We start from the raw sequence: 22,110 nt of genomic DNA, 5'->3' as shown, positions 1-22,110 counted from the left end.
TTTTTTGATTTGTTTGTTTGTTTGTTAATCCTCATTGGAGGATATATTTTTCCATTGATTTTTAGAGGGAGTAGAAGGGAGAGAGGAAATAGTTCAAAATGGATTACAAACTTAACTGTAAAATGGAACTCTAACTTTTTTAGGGGGAAAAAACAGAAGAAAATTTTCAGGACCTAAGGTTAGGTAAAGTGTCTGTAGATGTGACACCAAAAACACAAACAATGAAATAAAAAAAATTGAAAAACTGGACCTCATTAAAATTTAACATACTGGCTCTGAGGAAGACTCTATTAAAAAGATAAAAAGAAGCTGTATACTGAAAGAAAAGTTTTGAAAACCATATATTTGACAAAGCACCAGTATCTAGACTACATAAAGAATTCTCAAAACTCAACAATAAAAAGACAACAATGCCAAAATACAAAATAGCGACAATACCAAATGCTGGTAAAGCTGTGGAGAAACTAGATCGCTTGTATGCTTATTGTGAAAAAGTAAAAGGATTCAGCTACTCTGGAAAACAGTTTGACATTGTCTTAGAAAACTAAACATGCAACTATCTTATTTTTTAAGTGGGAAATTTTTATTGCTGTTGCCATTTTTTCTTTACACTGATTCACAAAATATAGCAGAATGTCCAATTATTACAATCACTGATGCAGTAAATCCATTATTAGACAGACACACTCTCAATAATCTGTACCAAGATGATAAAATGTAAGGAGTCTATTTTCTAACTCTGTATTTTCTTTAATTTAATATGTAATATCTATGTCATTAAGTGATTATAATTTAGTATGCAGGCTCCTATCCCCTGATATTAAATTAAACCACTACATTACATACAGAAGAAAATCAGAACAGAAGAACCAGTAACACACTAATTGTCCTGTAAAATCATTTTATTTTCTGTTACATAAACATCTTTCTCAGGTAATGTTAACAGAACAACCTGTTATGGGGTTTTACAGTTTGGGGCAAATATATTTTTTAAAAACTTATCTCTATTATACAGAGTTGTGATATAAAAATGATTTATAGGCTATAGTTTTCAGAAAGCAGTTAGCTAGACTGATCCTGCTGAAGAAACTTTCCTATTTAAATCTTATAACATGGCATAAAAAGATATGATTTAGAAATCTTCTGATCAAAAAGCTTGAAATCATCAAAGGAATGTTTACTGTCCTCCACAGAGAGCCACCAGGATTTTTTCATAGTCTCCTTTGGTTTCATCCTGTTGATTAAAAATAGAGTATTACTTAATGCTACCTGAAACCATAATCAATATAAAGTATTTTTAAATAGCAGAGTAATTATAATCTTAGTAGACTGAAGAGTAGTAGAACATACATCACAGTACATCAATTATCCAGGATCTTCGATAAGAATATTATTTATTTCATTAAATAACTTAATGCATAGAGCAGAGAACTGATATTTGTTAGTGGGTTATTATGTAAAAGCGATACCTGTCAAGATTCAGATTGTGAACTTCTCTGAAGTGATTATGTTGTGTATTAGAGCTATTATTTTCCAAGCATAAGATGTCATGCAGAATTGAGTAAATATAACACAACAGTCATTTCAGATCTTCTTAAGGAATATCTGACTCCTTCACCAGAGAAAGTTATAAGCTTGTGATTTTCTCAGTAGATTACAGTTATTCATTATATGTAACAAATTTAAATAGCCACCCATCTTTCAATAACTTCAAAACCCTGGACTTGCCTTTACTTTATAGCATTATATCTTATTTCTTAACATTATAATGAGATCACATGAACATGTATTTTTTACATATTACATATGACAAAAATTAAAGAAAAACTTAGAATAATAAGTCTCTAACCCTCTGATCAATATTCATTGCAAAACAAATCATTATATCTCCCTGCTAAAAATATTTTGGTTGCTAAATTTATGTATGAGAAACTAAATTTTCTATAAATGCTGAAAATTTTGAGTATTTTTTCAGTATAGAGCTTACTAGTAGATTTTACCAGTGAATGTTAAATTTACTTATAAATTATGTATCCTAATATAATGAGTTAATCTTACATATAAAATTTATAGATATAGTAAGTCAGCCTTTCTCTTTCAAAAAGAATATTATTTGTGGGAGTAGCACTATGAAAATCACAACATACCAGGATGGCTTGGCAGAGAGAGATACCATACAACTTCTGATAGTATGCTTTGATGTCATTCATGTCGATTTCAGAACGGGAATCCAGCACCCTGTCCAAAACAAGTGAGGGTTCCAGCACCCTGTCCAAAACAAGTGAGGGTTAAGGGTCTCATATTCAGAGCATACTCATAATAAAGCAGGATATCATATAGTTCTATAGAGAAAGTATCTCTACATTAAAGGACACACACACACACACACACACACACACACACACACACACACACTTTACACAAGTGATAATAAAATGAAGAACCCAACTGCTGCATCAGCAGTATGTTAAGAGCTTTTACAACCTCCTAACTGGCCTTCCACCATCCAGTCTTTCCTTTCTCTAAACTATTCAATAATTACAAATACAGTGAACTATCTAAATTGCAAGTCTGATCATCGAATTCACCTCCTTGAAATCCTTCAATGGTCTTTTTCTCATAGGATAAGAACCAAGCATTTTATCCGGGCTTGCAGTGCCCTGCCTAACTCTACAGTCTCTCCCACCGTGCACCACCGCTCCAACTGTACTTATTATCTTGAAAGGGTAATGGTACCTCCTCCTCTTGGGCCAACCTTACTGTATCTCTCCTTCTCTTCCACCCCTGTTCACATCTGGCTAATTCCTGTTCACTGTCAGGTCTTAGTTTAGCTGAGAACAAGGCTACATTGACATCCAAAGTCTAGGGGTAGAGGACACTCTTCTCTTCTTCTACAATAATAGGTGCTCATCATTACCCATCGGATTAGCCCACTAAATAGAGCGGACGTGGGCTCAGGGACTGTACTGCCCAGTACATAATGGCACAATGCCTATCCTTTCATAAGGACTCTTTCCTATTCATTGAATGGTTAGATCTCTCCTCTCTCTCTCTCTCTCTCTCTCTCTCTCAAGACTTCCTTCTTTTGGAGTTGCTAAAGGGAAAAAAAGACAACTTCATAACTTTTCACAGTACAAGTATACAGATGGCATCCTGTATAATATGATGCAAGCAGGAGAATAGAGTTAAAGTGGTTGAAGTGTATCTCAATACATCTTAATAACGCCTTCTACTTCAGTAATCTTAGCACAACATTTTAAAAGCTTAGAATGACATATTAACCGATGGCATGGAAGACAGACTAATAAAAAACAAATTAAACTTAGAAAAGAAGAGGTTATAAAACTCACAACCTTAGCAGACATAAGTTACTAAAATCACACATTAAAAGGGAAATTATATCACCCTTCCTATGCTGACTCCACTTTTATGCAAAGCATGAGTAACTCACAAATTGCCTACAAGCTCGCCTTACCATCTTACCTATAAAAAATACAACAAATCTAACCATTTTATTCTAATAAGGAAGTGTTTTACCTCTTGCATAGGATGGAACCGTGATTCTTTTTAATGGGAAAATATTAAAATATGTGTGGTTTTCATGCCCTAGTGTGCCCGCCTGCAGAACGAAGGTTCCGGGTTCGACTCCAGTCAAGGGCACATGCCCAGGTTTCGGGTTCAATCCCCAGTAGGGGGTGTGCAGGAGGCAGCCAATCAATGATTCTCTTTCATCATTGATGTTTTTATCTCTCTCTCCCCTCTCCCTTCCTCTCTGAAACCAATGAAAATATATTTATAAAAATGTGTAGTTTTCAAACAATCTGGAGTGTTGTGTTCTCTCCACTAACAATAATTTCCACCCTAAGCAAATCATATAAGTAGAATCTTACCTTCATGGCCTGATGAAGCTTCTCAGCAAAGAACATCGGTTTGTTTGTGGCACACTTCACTGCAAGAGAGGCTCATTTTAGTTGACATATTGATATGCCCCAAAAGAAGAAAGATGCATATGAAAGAAATAGTAGATACGGGGTTTTGCAACAAGCAAGATTCTATTCACCCCTGTTTCCCACCTCCCTTCTCAATATGGGTACTTGGTTTATGAGAAGCTATTCTCTAGATGTTGGTTTTTAATATTCTTTCCTCATAACACCATCACCTCTATCCTATTATCTTAAAGACAAACAATAGCAGCTTCATGCTATTCTGAGCATACTCTTCTTAGAAATGTGGAAACCAGTTGGTGTCAGAAGCCATATTGGCACATAATACATACTTTTTTCATGTCATAACAAGAAAAAAGTGGGAAAGGACAGGCTGTAAGAGGCAGCTGCCAAATAAAACGCTAACAGATGTGTCAATTAGTAAGATGATCTAGTTTGCTACTCAAAATGTTATCCTTGGACCAAAAGAATTGGTATCACCTGGGAGTTTGTTAGAAATGCAGAATCCCAGGCCCCACACCAGACCTAGTAAGATGGGAATCCGTGTTTTGACAAAATCTCCAGGGGATTCCTGTGCACATTAATGTTTGAGAAGCTGCTTTAGAACACAGGTTCTCAGCCCTACCTGGTCAGCTGAATAACATGAGAGAACTTTAATGTCTTTTTCTTTTAAAGACCTTGTCAGAAGCTACCAGAGAACTACTGAATCAAAACCTCTGGGCTTGCCTAGGATTATTCAATTGGCAAGTGACAGACCAGGATTTGAATCTGTTATCTAATTCCAAATTCCATCTTAATGACCATTCTGACTTTCCTCTGTGCTATGTCCAGCTCAGTGCATCTTGTGGCATAAGTGGGGGCTCAGTACCTATTTTCCACCTGCATATCTATTTTTCTAAAGGGAATGATTTCTGTTATTATTAAGAAGGCCATTGTATACATTTAGCTAACTATGCATTGCCATTATCTCACATGTTGCCTCTCTCTGAAGTTTAGATGAACTGTATCTGAGTTATTTTGCTTTCGCTCTATTTTGTTTTATTAATTATGGGACAGCAATGATGATGCAATTTTCACTTAGAAAATTCTTCTCCTTCCAGGACTACGTACCGATAGTTGTGAAGCATTTCTCGATGTCACCTTTCATCTCCAGGTCCAGCACTTTGTTCATGTCATGCTGACTGTACTTGGTGTACTTCTGAAACACTGAATATGACATTTAAACTAAGAGATGTAGAAAGCATCCCATTCTTTAGCAAACTTTAGCAAAATCAGGGCAACTGACTCAAAGCACTCCTTGGGATGACTGCACCTCACAACATATTTTAAAGCTAATTACTGAACTGAATATAGTTTGGATACTTCATCTTCCCCTAGGAATGTGAGTCACATGGCTATTTTGGTGTTCTTGCATATTTGGGGGAAAATTTTGCAAGTGTTGACATTTATTAGAAATGGCATGTGATTGACAATCATAACACTTGCTACATCAAAGCTACGTGCCATAGCAAATGGATCTTCGCTTATATAAAAATCTGTATAGTAAGTTTCACTTAATTTTGGCATTAGAAATCAGTGTGCTATTATTAGAATTTTGGGTAATTATTATGACTTTCTATTTGCCGTGGCTTCCAGTAGGCTCAGCAACATCTGTGCTCAAAGGGAAAAACTCCTTTTGGTTTTTGTTTCTGGAGCATCCATATACACTTTTTTTTTTTTTACTGAGTCCTGAGTTTTTTGTTTTTCTTTATTGTCATGTCATGCGTTCTGTTGTATGTATATACTTTGTCACATCTGCTCCAAATATTTTGGGGGAATAGAAATAGTGAAAATAAAGAAATAATGCTCTAATGCCAAAGTCACAAAAGGTGTTTCAAATACTATAAAATGATTCCTATAAGAAGTTGAATGCACAAAGATCAATAAGGGGTCAGAAGCTCTATACAATATTCATTGGGTGTATGAGTGATGCTGCTGATTAAGACTTTTTGCTTTCCTTTCTCTTATTTGCCCTCAAAAAAATTGCATCTTCTATAAACAGGTTTTGGGAACCCTTTTTTTTCTTCTTACCTCTGCGAAGGTGGGGATAGCTTCTGCTGGTAAGAATGGTAGTGAACACGTTCACATCTGTCCCTTTTCTCTTTTCTCCTGCTTCATATAATGCCTGTCAAGAAACACAAAAATAGACGCTTGATCATCTGCCGACTTAATATCTGCACAAGAATGTTAAGATTTTCTAGCATCTGCTTTGTATCCAAAAGGATCAGAAAACATGATGCTAAGATTGAGAGTATCTTCCACTGTATCTCTCAAGGTGCCTTGCAAACATTAAAGACTGAATATATGTTTGAAGAAGAAACGTTTGATGAATTAAGTTGCTTTAAGATTACAGTCTATATTAAGACAACTCCAAGGACCTCTCTAATTTTTATTTACTTTTAATTTTTCAAAGTAATTATCAGCAAATGGTACTAATAAATCAACAATTCAAACATAAATAGCCTTGGTCTTGAATTTTGACGTTAGGATTTCTAGATTCAAATTTTGACTCTGCAACTTAATAACTCTGTAATCTTAGGTAAATAATTTAGCCTTATTAAAGTATAGATTTTCCTCTTTTGTAAATGAAAAAGATAATCCCCCTTATTATCACATATTGTTCTGTTAACTTTAAAATCTTAATTGCCATCATTCTCTTGGAACACACTAATCCAAGTAGCTGCCATAGATATACATCTTAGAGCTCTGATAGTCTTAAAATGGAAAGTAAATTTAAAAATGTCACAAGCAAATAAGAATTTTTTTTAGTATGGATAATTATTCAAGTACTAACTTCAGTTCTTTGGATTGCTTTAACAATTTCTATTAAAATGGTCAAGCTTCCAATGGACATAAGAACTTACTTTGGACTTTTCAGGCAAACTGATCTGATAAGTATGCACTTATTCTGCAAAAAGTTAATGAATGCCTATTATGTGCAAGATAATGTACTGTTACTGTGAAGGGAGTGGGAGTAGAGAAATATCCTTCTATTCTTACTGTCTCACTGTGATGAATTTATAGAGACAATGCTATCCCAAGAGGAAGGCATATGCAAATGGTACCATTTTCTAATGTTGCCAATGGACTGGCATATTAATAACCAGCAATCTCACTGAAATGATATATAACAATATACTTGAAAGTATATAAATATGTTATTGTAATTGTTTTATAATTATAATATCATTACTATAACATTTTTACAATATAAGCTTATATCTACAAGCCATTCCAAGTTCATTGTTAAAAGAATGTTAGATGTGCTTACTCTTTCCACTTCACTTAATAAAAAATTATGCCTGATAAAATAAAAATCAGAGTTTTCTTAATATAACAGTTCTTTGGAACAACCAATCCAATTCTCATTGTTCCCTTTCAACCCTTTCCGACTTTATGAATAATGAGATCTATTGAAAACATCAAGACTGTATTTTTTTTCTTAGATGCTCAAGGACAGAACAGTGCCCATCATTCAGGGAATGAACATTAGATGCCCGTGGCCTCTTGAAGTATCTGAGGCTTGCTTCCACGTGGAGGTCATCCGGTGTATCCTGACTTAAGGCAGGAACCATTTGAGGTAGGAAGAATTGCTTACCCTGGCATCTGAATCAGCCATGTCCTCATTTGAGGAAAAGTCCTCAGCTCGGTCACCCTGGAAAAAAAAAAATCCCATTCTCTTGGTAAGTTGTTTACTAGCATGGAATCACATGATTCATTTAATTCCCTTAAAAATCAGATAAATCATATTCTTTGAGAAAAGAGAGAGGCAATTGCTCATTTCTAGAGTGAGATGAAATCTAAAATTTTACTCTTCGTTAAAGAAGAGGCCTTTCCTGAACCACTTGAAGTATACCTTAGCCAGAGCGAGCAAAGCCGTCCGATAATCTCCAGAGGTGTCTGCGGTGATGTCTTTCGCCAGGTCTCTCTTCAATTCTGAAAAATAAGAGAAATATGTTTTGCAGTAAATTAATGATAAATAATGGCGATGATTATAATACCAGACATCTCTATATTGGCTTAAAAATTTCAATGCCAAATGTTCAATGACTTATGGAATGCATTCAAAATATAATTTTTAAAAATAAAAATAGAGATATTGGACCAAGTAAAACTTTGGATCATCAAATTTCTATCCTCTCTAAGGCAATGAAAGCAATTTAGATAATACTGTGAAGGAAAACCTACAGTCACAGAGCTTTTGCTAATATGAATTGCATAGGCATTAAAAAATTATTTCTGAAATAAACATTCCCGAATTCAAGCAATGTGATGAATAGAACAGTTATTTAAAAGAATAAACCAGAGGTACTTGCTTGAACATAGATTATTCATTTATTTTAATTATAAGTATATATAATATAGTTTAGTTATGTATGTAGATAGATAGACTTAAAATTTTTATTTGTGTAAACACCCTTGCTTAACTATGCAAAATAATGCTGTATTAGGAGAAAATTAACTGAGTTTATAATTAACCAGAAGATGGGGCAATTTAATAAGCTATCACTGGACTATATCTTGGGTATAATGGGAAAATATGGCTATTTCCTTTGTAAACTATGTTTTACTGAACAAAAAAACTAAAAATAATGCCCCTCTTGATTATTATCACTTATAAAGGGATCTAAGATAAGTATTGATAATGAGATAAATGCTGAAAATGAGGTTGAACTCTTCCTTATTCTGATCCTTTTATTAAATTGCTCCAAAAACAATATGCAAGGGCCATTGTATTCTCTGTGCCTGGGGTGAAAATTCCAGGTGCTGCATATTGGTTTGGGAAACTAGAAAAGGAAAATAGGAAGGACCCAGCATTGCTCAACCCTCTTTACAATTTTAAGCATATCATTTGAATGAGATGTTTCACTGAATAGAATAAAATGAGGAATGGCTTGGTCATTCATCCCTATGGGTGCAACTAGAGGTAAAGAATAAGCAAATCATTTATGTGCATAATGCTAAAGTTCATAATGGTAAGAGTTTCCATCACAGGATTGTTAAGTACCTAGCTCTTTACCTTTCCAAGGACAAATGGACAATATATTTTTGGGGGGAGATTTTATTTTTATTTTTGTTATCCTTTCCAAAATAAAAGACAAGAGTATATTTTAATAAACTAAATCTCAGGATAACAGAAAATATTTTTAGAAAATTCTTTGAATTTAATGCTTTGAATTGACTTCCATTACAATACTATGCGGCCATTTGTCTTAGAGGGACACTTGATTAAAAACCAAACATTAACCATTAAAAGTGCAAACATTGTCTCACTTCAGCACCCCAACAAATGGAATGCTATCCAGTAACAGTGTGTGATTACAGTAGACATGTGAAAACAATAAAAAAATTTTAGTATGTAGAGTTTCCAAAGTCCCCCTAATGAACACCCACAATCAATTTTAAGAAAAGTATATCACATTTCCTTTTCCAACTAAGGCACTTGGACTGGTCGACATTAAAACTTACCTTCTCTATAGACTCTGTTAATTTCTCTGATTTCTCTGTTAGTTCTTGATGCCAAAATTTCATTCAGAGTGTCTTCATCAGTTCCAAGACCCTGAATTAAAAGAGAAGAGGAAATGTAGGAAAATCTTCACTTGAGAGCATCCACTAGTTTTTGTGTCCTGAAATGTGTTTGAATCTGGCATTAGGTACATTTCCCACAATATTTAGTAATTACAATCAGTCCTATCTGGTATATTGCTCTAGAAACAAAATGGCTTTTAAACCAATATTTTGGACAAAGATATAAAAGGTGAGATATATGGTTGATATAGTGACATGTTGAGCATGGGAATAACACAGCGATTAATGCCAATTTTAATTAATTAATCAATACATGCATTTTATTCCCTTAATTGATAGGCCCTATACTAGATGCTGAAGGTACAATAAGAGGCCTAAGTGGATTTGACTTACACATTCTTTTCAGGAAAGAAGTTTTTCCTAAATCAGGCATTTACCTTCATGGCAGCACGAAGTTCGTCCGCATCAAACTGGGCTGGAGTTTTTAATAGAGCCAAAGCGACTTCCTCAAGATGACCTGTGAGGGCTTTCCTCAGAACTTCATCCAAGGGCTAGAAGAAAGAGGGCTTACAATAAGTAACGCACACTAGGTTACACAGCAATGTAGGGTTACCTGACCTTTAGGTAATTTTATTGCTGATTCCTAAACTCAACCATATTTAGAGTTCCTCCCTTTGCATAAAAAAGGTACCAGATTCTTAGAATGCTTTCTTAATCTTTTAGAGTGATTAGAATGAAATTTTACTAAATTTGTTGATAGCTTATCTTTTTTAATTTTTCATTTATTTACTTTTTAGCTGTGAAGTTATTTTTTATTGAATTTATTGGGGTGATATTAGTTAATAAAATTACACAGGTTTCTGGTGTACAATTCTATAATATATCATCTGTCTATTGTAATGTGGTATGTTCACCACCCCAATCAAGTTTCCTTCCATCACAATTTATCCTCCCTTTTGAACAGGGTTCTCAATCTTTTATACAGAGAAGAAACTATAAAGCTCAAAACATAAGGTTGTATATTAACAGAAACTGTAGTAAGAATTCTTAAAAAATATGTAACGTATTAATAATTTTTCCAAACTTTTGAGGTTTGCACTGCTCAAAGAAGCACTATATGATCAGACACTGACATATATTTTTCTAAGTGCATTCCTTAAGAAACGCTGCCCTTATTTGGTATAAAAAATACAAAGCTTACTTTTAAAGTAGTGTGGGCAAAAAGGGGCTACATACTAAACCTGACAAGCTCAGGAGAGGCCTGAATGGAGAGCCTTGCAAACTCAGAGACAGAAAGTAACCACATAGGATAGTAAGAACATAGATTTCCTCACTAAAAGCAGGTGGTGGCAGGTAGTCAGGTACTAGACCCGCAGCTTCCTTGACAAAGGTCAATCTTGACCTGAAGTGAGCCAGTAAAATGGTTTTTTGCATCTAAAATGTCAGAGTAATTACCTTTTCCAGACCCCTCAGGGCACACCCACCACCACCACCACCACCACCACCACCACCAGAGCACTAGATCACAGAACCCGCGTTGTTATCTTCTTCCTCACATGCCATCGCTATGTGCTGTAACTGTTAATTAGCTGTCCTGTACCCACCTTAAACAAGTATGTGTCTCTTCATTTTACTTTTCGCCCAATCCCAGAGAATTCCCTGTTTTTGCTTTATCCTGCCCCCTTAATCTAAAAAGAATGAAATCCATGTATCCCTCCTTATGCCTCCTCCTTTGATTCTAATGTATAAGATAAGCTGCAAAATGTCACATTTTACTTCCTGGCAATTGTCATTAGTTTGGCTCAAATAAACTCATAAAAGTTCTCTACATGTTTAGATGTTTCTTACATCAACAGTAGAATTATATGTATAAACCTTACACTTAGGCATTGACTCAGTTCAAATTTTAGCAGAAGACACATTTCAACCAGAACGTAGTCCTTATTGCCCATAATAATTTTGATGTTTGTTATGTTGAAATTAAAGACTTGTCTCCCATATAGAACACATCTGCAAAGAACCTACACCACTAGGACAAAAGTATGAAATCAATAAATTTGCCGGAATTGATTGCAATCAAGTGGATAAAAACTGCAATCCCAGTCATAGTAGTTGTACTAGGAACTAGGTAATCGTGTTTCAAAACCCATGTTTAACACAAATGCAACTGAAATTAAATATGTAAATTCACCACTCGAACCCACCTTTCCTTTTTCCTGGAGATAAGCTGCTTTGATCTGTTGGCGCTGTGCATTGGTTCTCTTAGTTAGAATGTCAATGATGGTTGCTTCATCCACACCTGGAAATAAAGGGTGGCTTGCCTTTTAAAATCAATTTTGTTCCTCTTTAACAACCGACATTAAATGATTCATTATCAAGGTGCTCCAAATGAAGTTCTTAACAAACTAAGAAAAATGGATTATATAGATGCAACTACTCTCAGCAAAGGGAAGCTTTCTCATATGAATGAGAGAGGAAGAGGTCATTGGCCCTGACCCTCCATGTTACAGTGTTTGATCTTAATTCAAACCCTCACTGTGAGCAGCGGTGTTGGTTTCAGTATTGAGTTTATTCTAGAAATGGGCTGGTAAGGATATCTGTTATGGCAGCAGAGATTCTCCAGGTTTAACCTTTTTCTTTTTAAGTGATAAGAGAGGAAATATAGTTTCATTTGATAAAGAAGTCTTATCTTCAAAATGAAACAGACTTTTTCCACTGCATATGTCTGTTTTTCACTAGCCATTCTGAGTGTGCAGGAGGGGACTGTTTAAGAAGACTTTGTTACCTTTAGCCATTATTGCATTATGCAAGGCCGCAACATCTGAGGATGGATTGAAGCTGGGGAAGGGGTACACTGCTGACCCAGGACCACCTTTGGATGTTTTAACAGTGTTCTGTGGAAGAAAGAGAGAAAATTAATGTCTGTGCACTCATATTAGTTTCCCTTTTAATATTTAACTAAATTATTTTATTGTCACTTGACTTACCATGTATTTCTGCTCTTCATTATCAATGAACCAGGCCTGCTTGAGGAATTCTGACACCATTGCCATTTTTAAAGAAGTTTCTGGGAAGAAAACAGATAGTTGCTTTTACAAACCACAAATTCACCACACATAGACATCACTCCATTCCCTTACATACACAAGACATATCAGAGTAACCTTGACTTGACTTACCAGGATATTACTCTTAGAAGCATAATTAAAATGCTAGGTGTAAGTTTTTAAAAGGAGAATCTTACCCTTGAATAGGCACCCATCATCTCCACTCAGAAATTTGGTTCTTTCTTAGCTTATTCAGTCCCTACCTTTTAGGAATCAGAGGACTACTACAAACAACAGATAGGCTGAAGAGAGGAGCTGGTGATTCACTTCATTGCTCTACATTTATAGACCAATAACTATTTGCCAAGCACTGGGGGTGCAAAAAAACATCAAAACATCATTGCTTGCCTCAATGAACTTAAAGTTCCTGTTGCTCTCGGTGGGAAAACACAAAAGCTAAGGAAACTTTTTAGAAGACCTGTTGACTGGCCTGGGCCTCTCGAAATGAGCTGAGACTAACCTGGCAGAAAAGTGAAAGAGAACAAAACAGAGAGACACTTGTCCTATTTGGGGAGCTGAAAGAAGTTCACTGGAACTAGAAAGGTGGACAGAAGCTCCAACAAAGAAGTTTAAATGCATCCCTAAAGCTTTGTGGGGGGGCGGGGGGAATTAATGGGTTTTTTAAAAGAAAGCAATATGATTCTATTTATATGTTGAAAAGATGGCTCATCCTTTATCATACTAGTAGAGAATGGCTAAGAGATGGGCAAGATGAAAGATTAGAGATCATTTAGTAGGCTACTGGAGAATCTATGTAGGATCCCAGAAAGCCTGAACAAAAAGATCATAATATTTACATTTACAAGGTAAATAAAACTGTGATAATCTGAAGGAGTTGATTGAAACTTAAAACTCTATCCATAAAAGGATATCCAGGTACTATTTCTCTCCCCTGCATGATTCAGTATTTTTTCCCATTCCTTGGTATAAAATTATTTCAGCAATTGGAGTGCTCCTATTTTTTTTTTTCTTTTTTGAGCTGTTCACATACTAGAGCCTACATGTTTTTCCACCCAACACAAAGAACTGGGAAATGGATTGTTTTATGCCTGGTGCTTTGCTCCTAACACAGTGGTTCTCAACCTTGGCTGCACATTAGAATCACTTGGGAATCTTTTTGAAATCCTGATTTCTGGGCCTCACCTCCGGGAATTCTGTTTCTTTGTTATGGGGTGGGGCCACAACATTAGTAACAAAGAAACAGAATTTCCGGAGGATGAGGCCCAGAAATCAGGATTTAAAAAAGATTCCCAGGTGATTCTAATGTGCAGCCAAGGTTGAGAACCACTGCCAGGACAGTGAAATTGCAACATGGCTGTAAACTCTATCTTAAAGGAAATTTCTGGAATTACTATCATGTTTCAGCAGTGTTTTTATGTAACCAACCATGAATATTTTGGAAACCTGAAGTGTGTGAACGACTGATGTATTTTCCGCGTTACCCACAAAAGAAGCCCCCAGTGATACTTTCTGTCTGGGCATCTGTTTTTAGGAGCCTATGCTCCAGGTCTCCGCTGATATCTCTCCACGCCCTTTTGTTGATCCCTCAGGAGACTACGCTCATGAATATTTGTGAGGGAGACTGGAAGAATAACCTACGCCACTGTAAATTCCTCAGGGGAAGCTGAATGACTCATGAGGAGTGAAACCGTAACCCGATTCCTTAACAGCATGTTCAGACAGTATCTCAAGCCACACCTGCTGGAAAAGAACTGCAGTTCCAGGTAATTAGATTAAATGCATGAGGGAAGTCATCTCCAAAGCAGAAACTATCTCCCCTTAATTATTATGGGATTGTTAAGATTACTATTCTGCCGTCTGGGAGAAGAAACAATATATTGTGCACTTATTTCATCTCTCTCCACTCCGCCACCCAACAATTGATAAATCTAGAGCTATTTCCTAAGGTAAAGTCACGTTGTACAATTTTGCACCAGGGTTTAATTCCTGTTACAGACATAATCTGGTGCCGTTGCCCTTGGCATTTAGAGAATTTCCTTTTCCTATCGTTTCACTGGCACATCAAAAACATCTAGCAATTTCTGGCAAGGTTTCAGGTATTTGAAATTTCCATTTGTATCATCTCATCCAAGCCTTTCATAAAGTAGAATCCTCAAAATGTGTGAAGTGATCACTCATGAGTCCTCAAAAGAAAGTACTTTCCACAGTTATAGAAACACATGTTTGAATATTTCTACTCTTTTCAATTAGAAAATAAAAACTTCAGAAGAGATAAAAAATTAAGGCTATTGTCAAATATAACTTTTAAAATGAGACTCACAATTAGAAAATGAATTTTATGAGAACTTTCCCCTACTTCACTCGTTTTTGTCACTTTAGAATGATGCTTACATAACGCATCGCTTTCTTAAAATATAAACTTGAGAAAGTATAAGAAAATGTGATCGCTCTATTAATTAGATAACACAAAATAAAAAAGGGGTTGCATGATTTATTTGACATACCAGTGTCCACAGAGGAAACAGCTTTATAACCTATCCTGAGTTCCTAGACGGCGGTGTGAAATGATTTGGGTGGCCTTCCAAAGAAAAGTGGCCTAAGGAGGGCCCATCTCATGAAGGCAATTGGAGGAGAATGGAATCTCAACTGAGCTAAATGAGATCCACTAGCTCTGAGCAAAGCTTAGAGAAACAAGGATTTTGATAAGACGTCAGAAATTGCTCTGAAAGAATTTTAGGAACTGCCATGTACTACTACTGAAGTCAACTGCATGTTTAAACAGAAATGCATAGCAATGGCAACACACCCTACAAATTCCACAGCAAAAACATTTTGGCCAAAAACTTCAGCCAGACCATTCTGCCTGTTCAGGCCTTACCGTCATCTTATTTGAAGATGAAGTTGGCCGTGTATACATAGGCAGACCTACATGGAAATTAACAATATTCCAGAATTTATCTGGTGAGTGACCATACACTAACCTACCAATCTCATTTATCTGTGCATAAATGTGCGTAGCTTTCTAGAGATTAGCATTTTTTGTATATACTGTACCTGTGTCCAAAGAGAGCTCTCTTCATCTCATTCAGCAAGGAATTAAAGAAGGGAAGTATGCACAGAAAGTATGCCCAAGGTATTAGAGGGATCTATGCTTACTAAATTAAGAAAAAGGTATTCCAGAAATGGTACATTAGCAATTGTACAGTTTGAGAACACTAGGCTTGTTGCATTAGCTTAATTGCCTGATTTTTTAAAAATTGCACTATGGTTGTATCCTTATTTTTTAATTTATCCAGGCAGAAGTATTTGGAGGCATAGGGACATCATATCTGCAATGTTCTCTCAAATGTTACAGAAAAAAATATCTAGAGAGGGTAGAAGGAGGAAGGGGAAGGATTAATGACAAAGCAAATGTGGTGAACTATTAACAGCTGGGTTATATTTCACAAATCCTTTTCACACCTACCCCTGTGAGAGAAGCTAATTAGGCTGTACAATAGCATAGCTTATGAAGAACCACTTTATGAAAGGTAATCTCACAAATGTTTTGCTTCCAGGCCTTTGAGTAGGGTGTTCCCTTTGCTTGGAATGCTGTTTTCTCCTCCACGCCCACAGCCCTTTGTCTAACTTCTAAGTCAGGAGTCACCATAGACCTCACTACATCCTCCGAAAAGCCTTTATTAGTCCTGTGTTCTCCCCAAACATCCTACTTTTACCCTACGGGAGCCCCTACCATTCTGTTTTATCACTTTTCTATTTATGTTTCTTTTTACAGCAGCATTACATGAAGGCAATGCTAATCTACTATTGATTCAGTCCCTCCAATCTGGGCCAAAATGCCTGGTATTTAATATGCTAATAAGCATTATTGAGTGAATAAACAGTGTATGAGTGTTAATTATTTGGGAAACTTATCTATGCTAATTAACAAATGTTTCTACCCATAATTATAGAATTTAAAAATGAGAATAGAGGAGTTCTAAGCCCTATTTTGATTCTCTTTAGCTGATTGTAGGACTTCAAGAAAACATTTAAGGTCTCTAGGGGGCTTCATTTGTAAAAATAGGAGTGTTGGAATAAATAGTATCTAAAATGCATGCTAGTACCGAAGTGGCAAACTTAAACTTTACCTCAAAAGGATGGAAGTGGAAAAAATTAGCTTAATGAAGATATTATATAAATTCTGTCTGTTCTGACCTTTCTGATAAAAAATGATTCCATTTTAAAGAAAGATGAACTCATTTACTTCAAAAAACTGCTTTTGAATTACCACTGGAAAAGAATAGGCCCATTGCTTTAGCTGATTTGTAAAATAAGTCATAGATTAATGGGTCTAGAGAGGATTAAGAACAATCAGCTCAGCAAGCTTATGTCATCTACAACCTTTGCAGATCTTTTGAGTGAAAACATATTTAATAAGCATGAGACTCTAGCTGGTCCCTTAATAATGTTATGATTGACTCTTCTGACAACATCAGTCAAATGTTGGGGAGCTGCCAGCTGTGGTTAGTACCCGGGGCTAGGGTGTTGACCAACTTCTAGAGAAGAGGCCATTTCAGAATGATGAAACTAGCATTTTACCACATGTGAATCATTTTGCAATGGGCCTTCTCTTCCAGCCACCAAAAATGTATTCGTGCAGGCAGAGGGGAATATAAGTATTACTTTTTCAAAATCCATATATAATTTCAGACATAAACGAGTCAAGAAAAAACAACAACAACACCTTTCTTAATGAGGTAGCATTAAAAAGTAGATATGGGGCATTTAATTTAACATTCAAAATGGGCTAAGAGAAAAATTCTTGAAGGAACATCTGTAATGAACAATAGCCAGATATATGGTTATGATTAAAAATCTATTCCTTTTGAAAATGTATCCAACACCAGTAAACACTCTACTTTAGATTTGGATTGTGCTTTTGTAAGGAGTGGTATGGCCATTAGCTCATTCAACAATCAAGATGCTACTCAGTAGAATAGCTTTTAGATGGCTCATCTGGTTTTCCCAACGGATGATTTATCTATCTGACACCCTCAAAAAATGCTTCCTTCCCCCAAGGTTTCCTGATCAGCACTTGAAAGCCTGCCTATGACACAGACACTACAGGAATAAGAAGGCATCCACACCCTCCTTAAATGACCTGATTAATAAGCAGATCCTCTTATTATTTATTTACATGGCATGAGTAAAACTAACACTAATTTCAAAGTGTTAATTACAAAGGGCATGATACCACTATGAGGCCGGAATCTATTACGTTTTCCTTACAAAAGAAAATAAATGATGTCAACCATGCTATTTAGAAACAGTTCCCTGAAACCCACCCTGGCCTGACTCCTTCCCCACTGGCACCCCACCGACATCATGATTTCCATGTGGGGCACACAACGCTCTTGGAAACTCACAACTTGTAGGAAGAAACACATTCTTTCCTTCTTTTCCATGGCAACTCACCAACAGTATAACAAGTCAGTATTAAGCAAAGTAATACTTTAAAATTATATTTAACTAAGTAAAATAAAACACTACAATTTGTGATTCCCAAAATACAAATACCCTGTGTAATTTTACAGAAAGATTTATCAAAACATACCAAACACAATTAGCCATAAATCTTAGAGAAGCAGTAATATGTAACATCATGATGGGAAGAGTTTTCAAAACAAAACCAACTAAAAGAAAAACCAAGACTTACCTTTGTTTTCTGCCTTCTTACAAAGAACTAAAGGGAGATTCTTCTCTGAAAGTCTCACACTGGCACTGAAGCCTCGGGCTCCTGATTTTATAGAACTTGAAAGGAGACCACACCCAGCAACCAGAAGTTAGTAACTGGCTGTCTTTTGTTTGAAATACATGGCTCAGTCTTGCCCAAAACAAAGTGAAACAAGTCTTGCAAAACTACTCACCAAGCCAACTCATAGCTGACAACCCAAAGGAAAAGGAACGGAAGGACAGATTTTTTTTCTCTCTCTCTCTCTTTAGTTTGCACAGTTTTCTTTTCTTTTTTTTTTTCAGAGGGAGTAGTATGCAATGGATTTTCAAATATGCAGTACTCTCTGCTCCAGTCCTGATACCAAGGATTGACACCCTTTTTTCCCTTACACAGGTTTAAAATGAAAAATGTTTAAATTTCAAAACAAAAGAGAACAAAAATTTTTTAAAAAATTACTTTCCATTTGAATCTCAGCTCCATCACAATTACTATGTGACCTTGGTAACATATTTAATTTTTCTGAACCTGTTTCCACTTTTGTAAAATGGGGGTAATGTTATCTAGGCTGCCTACCCATTGGAATTCTTGTGACAATTAATGCATATTTGTAAATTCTAATGTTATATAGTGCTGAATAATTCTCTATTTATACTTCACCAGCATTTCTCCTGCCTTCAGAATAAAAGGCTTTTTGTGCTTGGATATAGCTTCTTGATATAAATAAGAAATATAAAAGAAATGGAGCTCTAGAATGACCCATAATTTCAAACAAAGAAATTGTGATACTTATTCAAAATAAGTACTGGCATTGCAGGAAGGCCTATTTACAGTAATTCATATATTTAGGAACAATTTTATCTAAACTTTGATACAAATAGATCCTTGACATTTAGAGTATTTGAACAATAAACCAGAACTATAAATTAAAAGGATTAATGGACTAGTAACTATGACGGAACAGGTACCATAAGAAATTTCTCACCTGATGCAAATTAGTTCTGGTAACATCACTGGTGATTCATTTTTATCCTTCCTGAAATCTTACAAAATATTGTATGATGTTTCCATTAAACTGTGCACAGGTATGAACTCTCCCACAGCATTCCGGTTCAGTCAGGCTACATTTTAGTGTTTTCTTCTTTTTCCTCTTATCCTCATAGATATTTCAGGTACTTACTTATATGTTAGGTTTAGAAAAGTCAGTGAAAATACTTTTTCAAGATTGTCAGTTTTTTATAACACTTCCTAAATTCTCAATTCTGTTTTCAATGAATCAACATATCTTGAAGTAGGATGATTATCTAATCTAAATATTTGAGAAAATTCCTATCTATATTTTGGGCACCTATCATAAGTATGTATTGAACTAATTAATTAGTTACTAACTAGTGAATTGATTGATATAATTACAAATCAATCTTGACATGTAGACCAGCCTTCTAAGATCATGTTTATTTTGTCAGCTGAGAAGGGAAAAGATAATTATTCAAAAATTTTTTTTCTATTTGTATTTGCAACATGAGTAATGGAAATGGAATGGAATCTTTCTACACAGTAACACTCTTATGAAATAAGGAAAACGTCGTGTACCTTTTAAACAATTTGACTACCTGTAAGAAACATAATTTTGTTTTGTTTTTGTGGTTACCAGTAGCATGAACCCAGAGGAATTGCTTTATATATTTGACTTGGTAATGCACTGGCAAACCTATTATAGCAACAATAAAAGGGTGCTTGTGGAAGTATTAAGGAAAAAAAAATTAGAAAAACAGTTTTTCCAAAATTCTAGTTGTAACTGTAAAGGCAAATAAAACTCCAAAATATAAAAAGAAAAGAAAATCACTAATCATGTGTGAATAATCTGTCAGAAACTCTCCCCCCCCACACACACACATAATAATAACGCTAACTGCATTTGTGGAAATAAAAAAACATCATATATGTTACTATTAACGGCTAAGGGATAATTACGGGTTAAATACTTTATGTGCTTGAAATGCCACGTACAACTCCCTAAAACTCCTAAGAAATGACTCACCACTTGCTGTTTCTACAAGATGATGACTCATAAGCTCCACTTACTTTACAGAGAGAGTGCAAAAAATAAAGGAAGCGAGGGAAAGAAAAGATAGTTAAAGGCCATCACTGTACATTACGTTTTCACATTGCATTTATTTCTACTCCTTTAATGTAGACCTGATAGTGAAGAGAAAACAAACCAGTAAGACAACATATGGAGTCTCTCACACATTTTATATCTTCACAAAGGAAAAGCCCTTGCATAAGACTAGCAAACATCTGATTTTAATAAGGTGTTCTCCCCACCCCTTCGTGTTCGGCTCTATTTAAGTACTTTTCACATAGCAGAAGAAGATGTGTATTCAGAATCATCAAAACCTGCATTTCACTGAAATCCCAAAATCTCTTCACACCCCTATTCACAGACAATAAAATCCTTGTTTTAGTTTGTATTTCTAATATTAAAGCATCAGGTTAAAGCATTTTGAGAAATACTAAATGGTTTTCCCTTTCCCTCTAGACATGCTAAATAATCATCCCACTCACACATATACACACATACACGCTGAATTACTGGGAGTATTATAATTATCATTATTATTTTTGCTCAGTTATTCCCAACATCACATAGAGAAATATTTTTTTTAATCAATGAAGTTAATGGAATGGTCAAGTGGATAGCAAAAGCCAAAGGAAGGAACTTCATCTTCTTAACACATCAGGGTAGGGAGGGGATCAAGACTATGACAGATTAATATTTTGATAAATTATTTGTTTCCTTGATATGGACTTAGCACAGAAGGAAAGATATCACCCGGTGCTCAGTTGGTTGGCGTGTAATCTGGTACACGAAAAGGATGCAGGTTCTCTCCCTGGGTGGGGTGTGTTCAGGAGACAACCAATCTATGTTTCTCTCTCACATGGGTTTCTCTCTCTCTCTCTCTCTCTCTCTCTCTCTCTCTCTCTCTCTCTTTCTCTCTCTCTTTCTTCCTCTCTTTAAATATCTCCTCAGGTGAATTTTTTTTAAAAAAAATGTAAACATTAGTGAATTATGGAGTCAATTTGCTATGTCAGACCAATGTTTACAAAAATAAAATAGAAAGGAATACGATAAAATGGAACATAGAAACTATCATAGTGTTTCACATATTATCTGGTAAGTATTACTTTGTGAAACCTTGGCTTACAGTGTTATATGTGTGCATATGTGTGTGTATATAGTATAAAGATATAAATGTATCCCAACTGAATGTTGTGCTTAAAAAAGTTTGTAAAAGACTGAAGATTACTACTAAAGTAGATGTGCCCCCAAAAGATAGAAAATGTTGTGTCTTCCTAATTATAAAATCTAGAGAATGCAATTGTATTTTAAGGAGTCATGTATACATAAGCTTGTATTATTACTTGTATAATTAAAAATTGAAAACAACTCAGGTATCTAGCAGTAAAGGAATGGATAAAGAGTGATATAATATGAATGAACTAGATATATAAATAAGAATACATGCAGCCTGACCGGTTTGGCTCAGTGGATAGAGTGTCGGCCTGTGGACTGAAGGGTCCCGGGTTTGATTCTGGTCAAGGGCATGTATCTGGGTTGTGGGCACATCCCCAGTGGGGAGTGTGCAGGAGGCAGCTGATGATGTTTCTCTCTCATCGATGTTTCTAACTCTCTATCCCTCTCCCTTCCTCTCTGTAAAAAATCAATAAAATATATTAAAAAAAAGAATACATGCAAGAAAATATAATGTTGACCAACAAAAGCAGTGGCTAGGCATAAGTAAGTATGATGCAA

At 35.4% G+C, this 22,110-nt stretch overlaps 1 protein-coding gene across 1 annotated transcript; it reads right to left on the bottom strand.

Moving 5' to 3' along the window:
• Window positions 1–884: 884 nt before the first annotated feature.
• Window positions 885–18,433, bottom strand: ANXA1 (annexin A1). The gene is given in 14 exon segments (XM_014454107.2): window positions 885–1,234; window positions 2,148–2,256; window positions 2,258–2,268; window positions 3,891–3,949; window positions 5,055–5,150; window positions 6,015–6,108; window positions 7,582–7,638; window positions 7,840–7,919; window positions 9,453–9,543; window positions 9,950–10,063; window positions 11,717–11,811; window positions 12,298–12,406; window positions 12,500–12,579; window positions 18,279–18,433. Coding segments are annotated over 13 exon segments (1,038 nt in total). The 5' UTR covers window positions 12,566–12,579; window positions 18,279–18,433; the 3' UTR covers window positions 885–1,177.
• Window positions 18,434–22,110: the final 3,677 nt, after the last annotated feature.

Source organism: Myotis lucifugus, unplaced genomic scaffold, assembly GCF_000147115.1.
Source record: "Myotis lucifugus unplaced genomic scaffold, Myoluc2.0 scaffold_31, whole genome shotgun sequence".
In the NCBI taxonomy this organism is placed as follows: Eukaryota; Metazoa; Chordata; class Mammalia; order Chiroptera; family Vespertilionidae; genus Myotis; species Myotis lucifugus.
The sequence above is the reverse complement of the archived record's forward strand: the minus strand, read 5'-3'. Positions and strand labels throughout refer to the sequence as shown.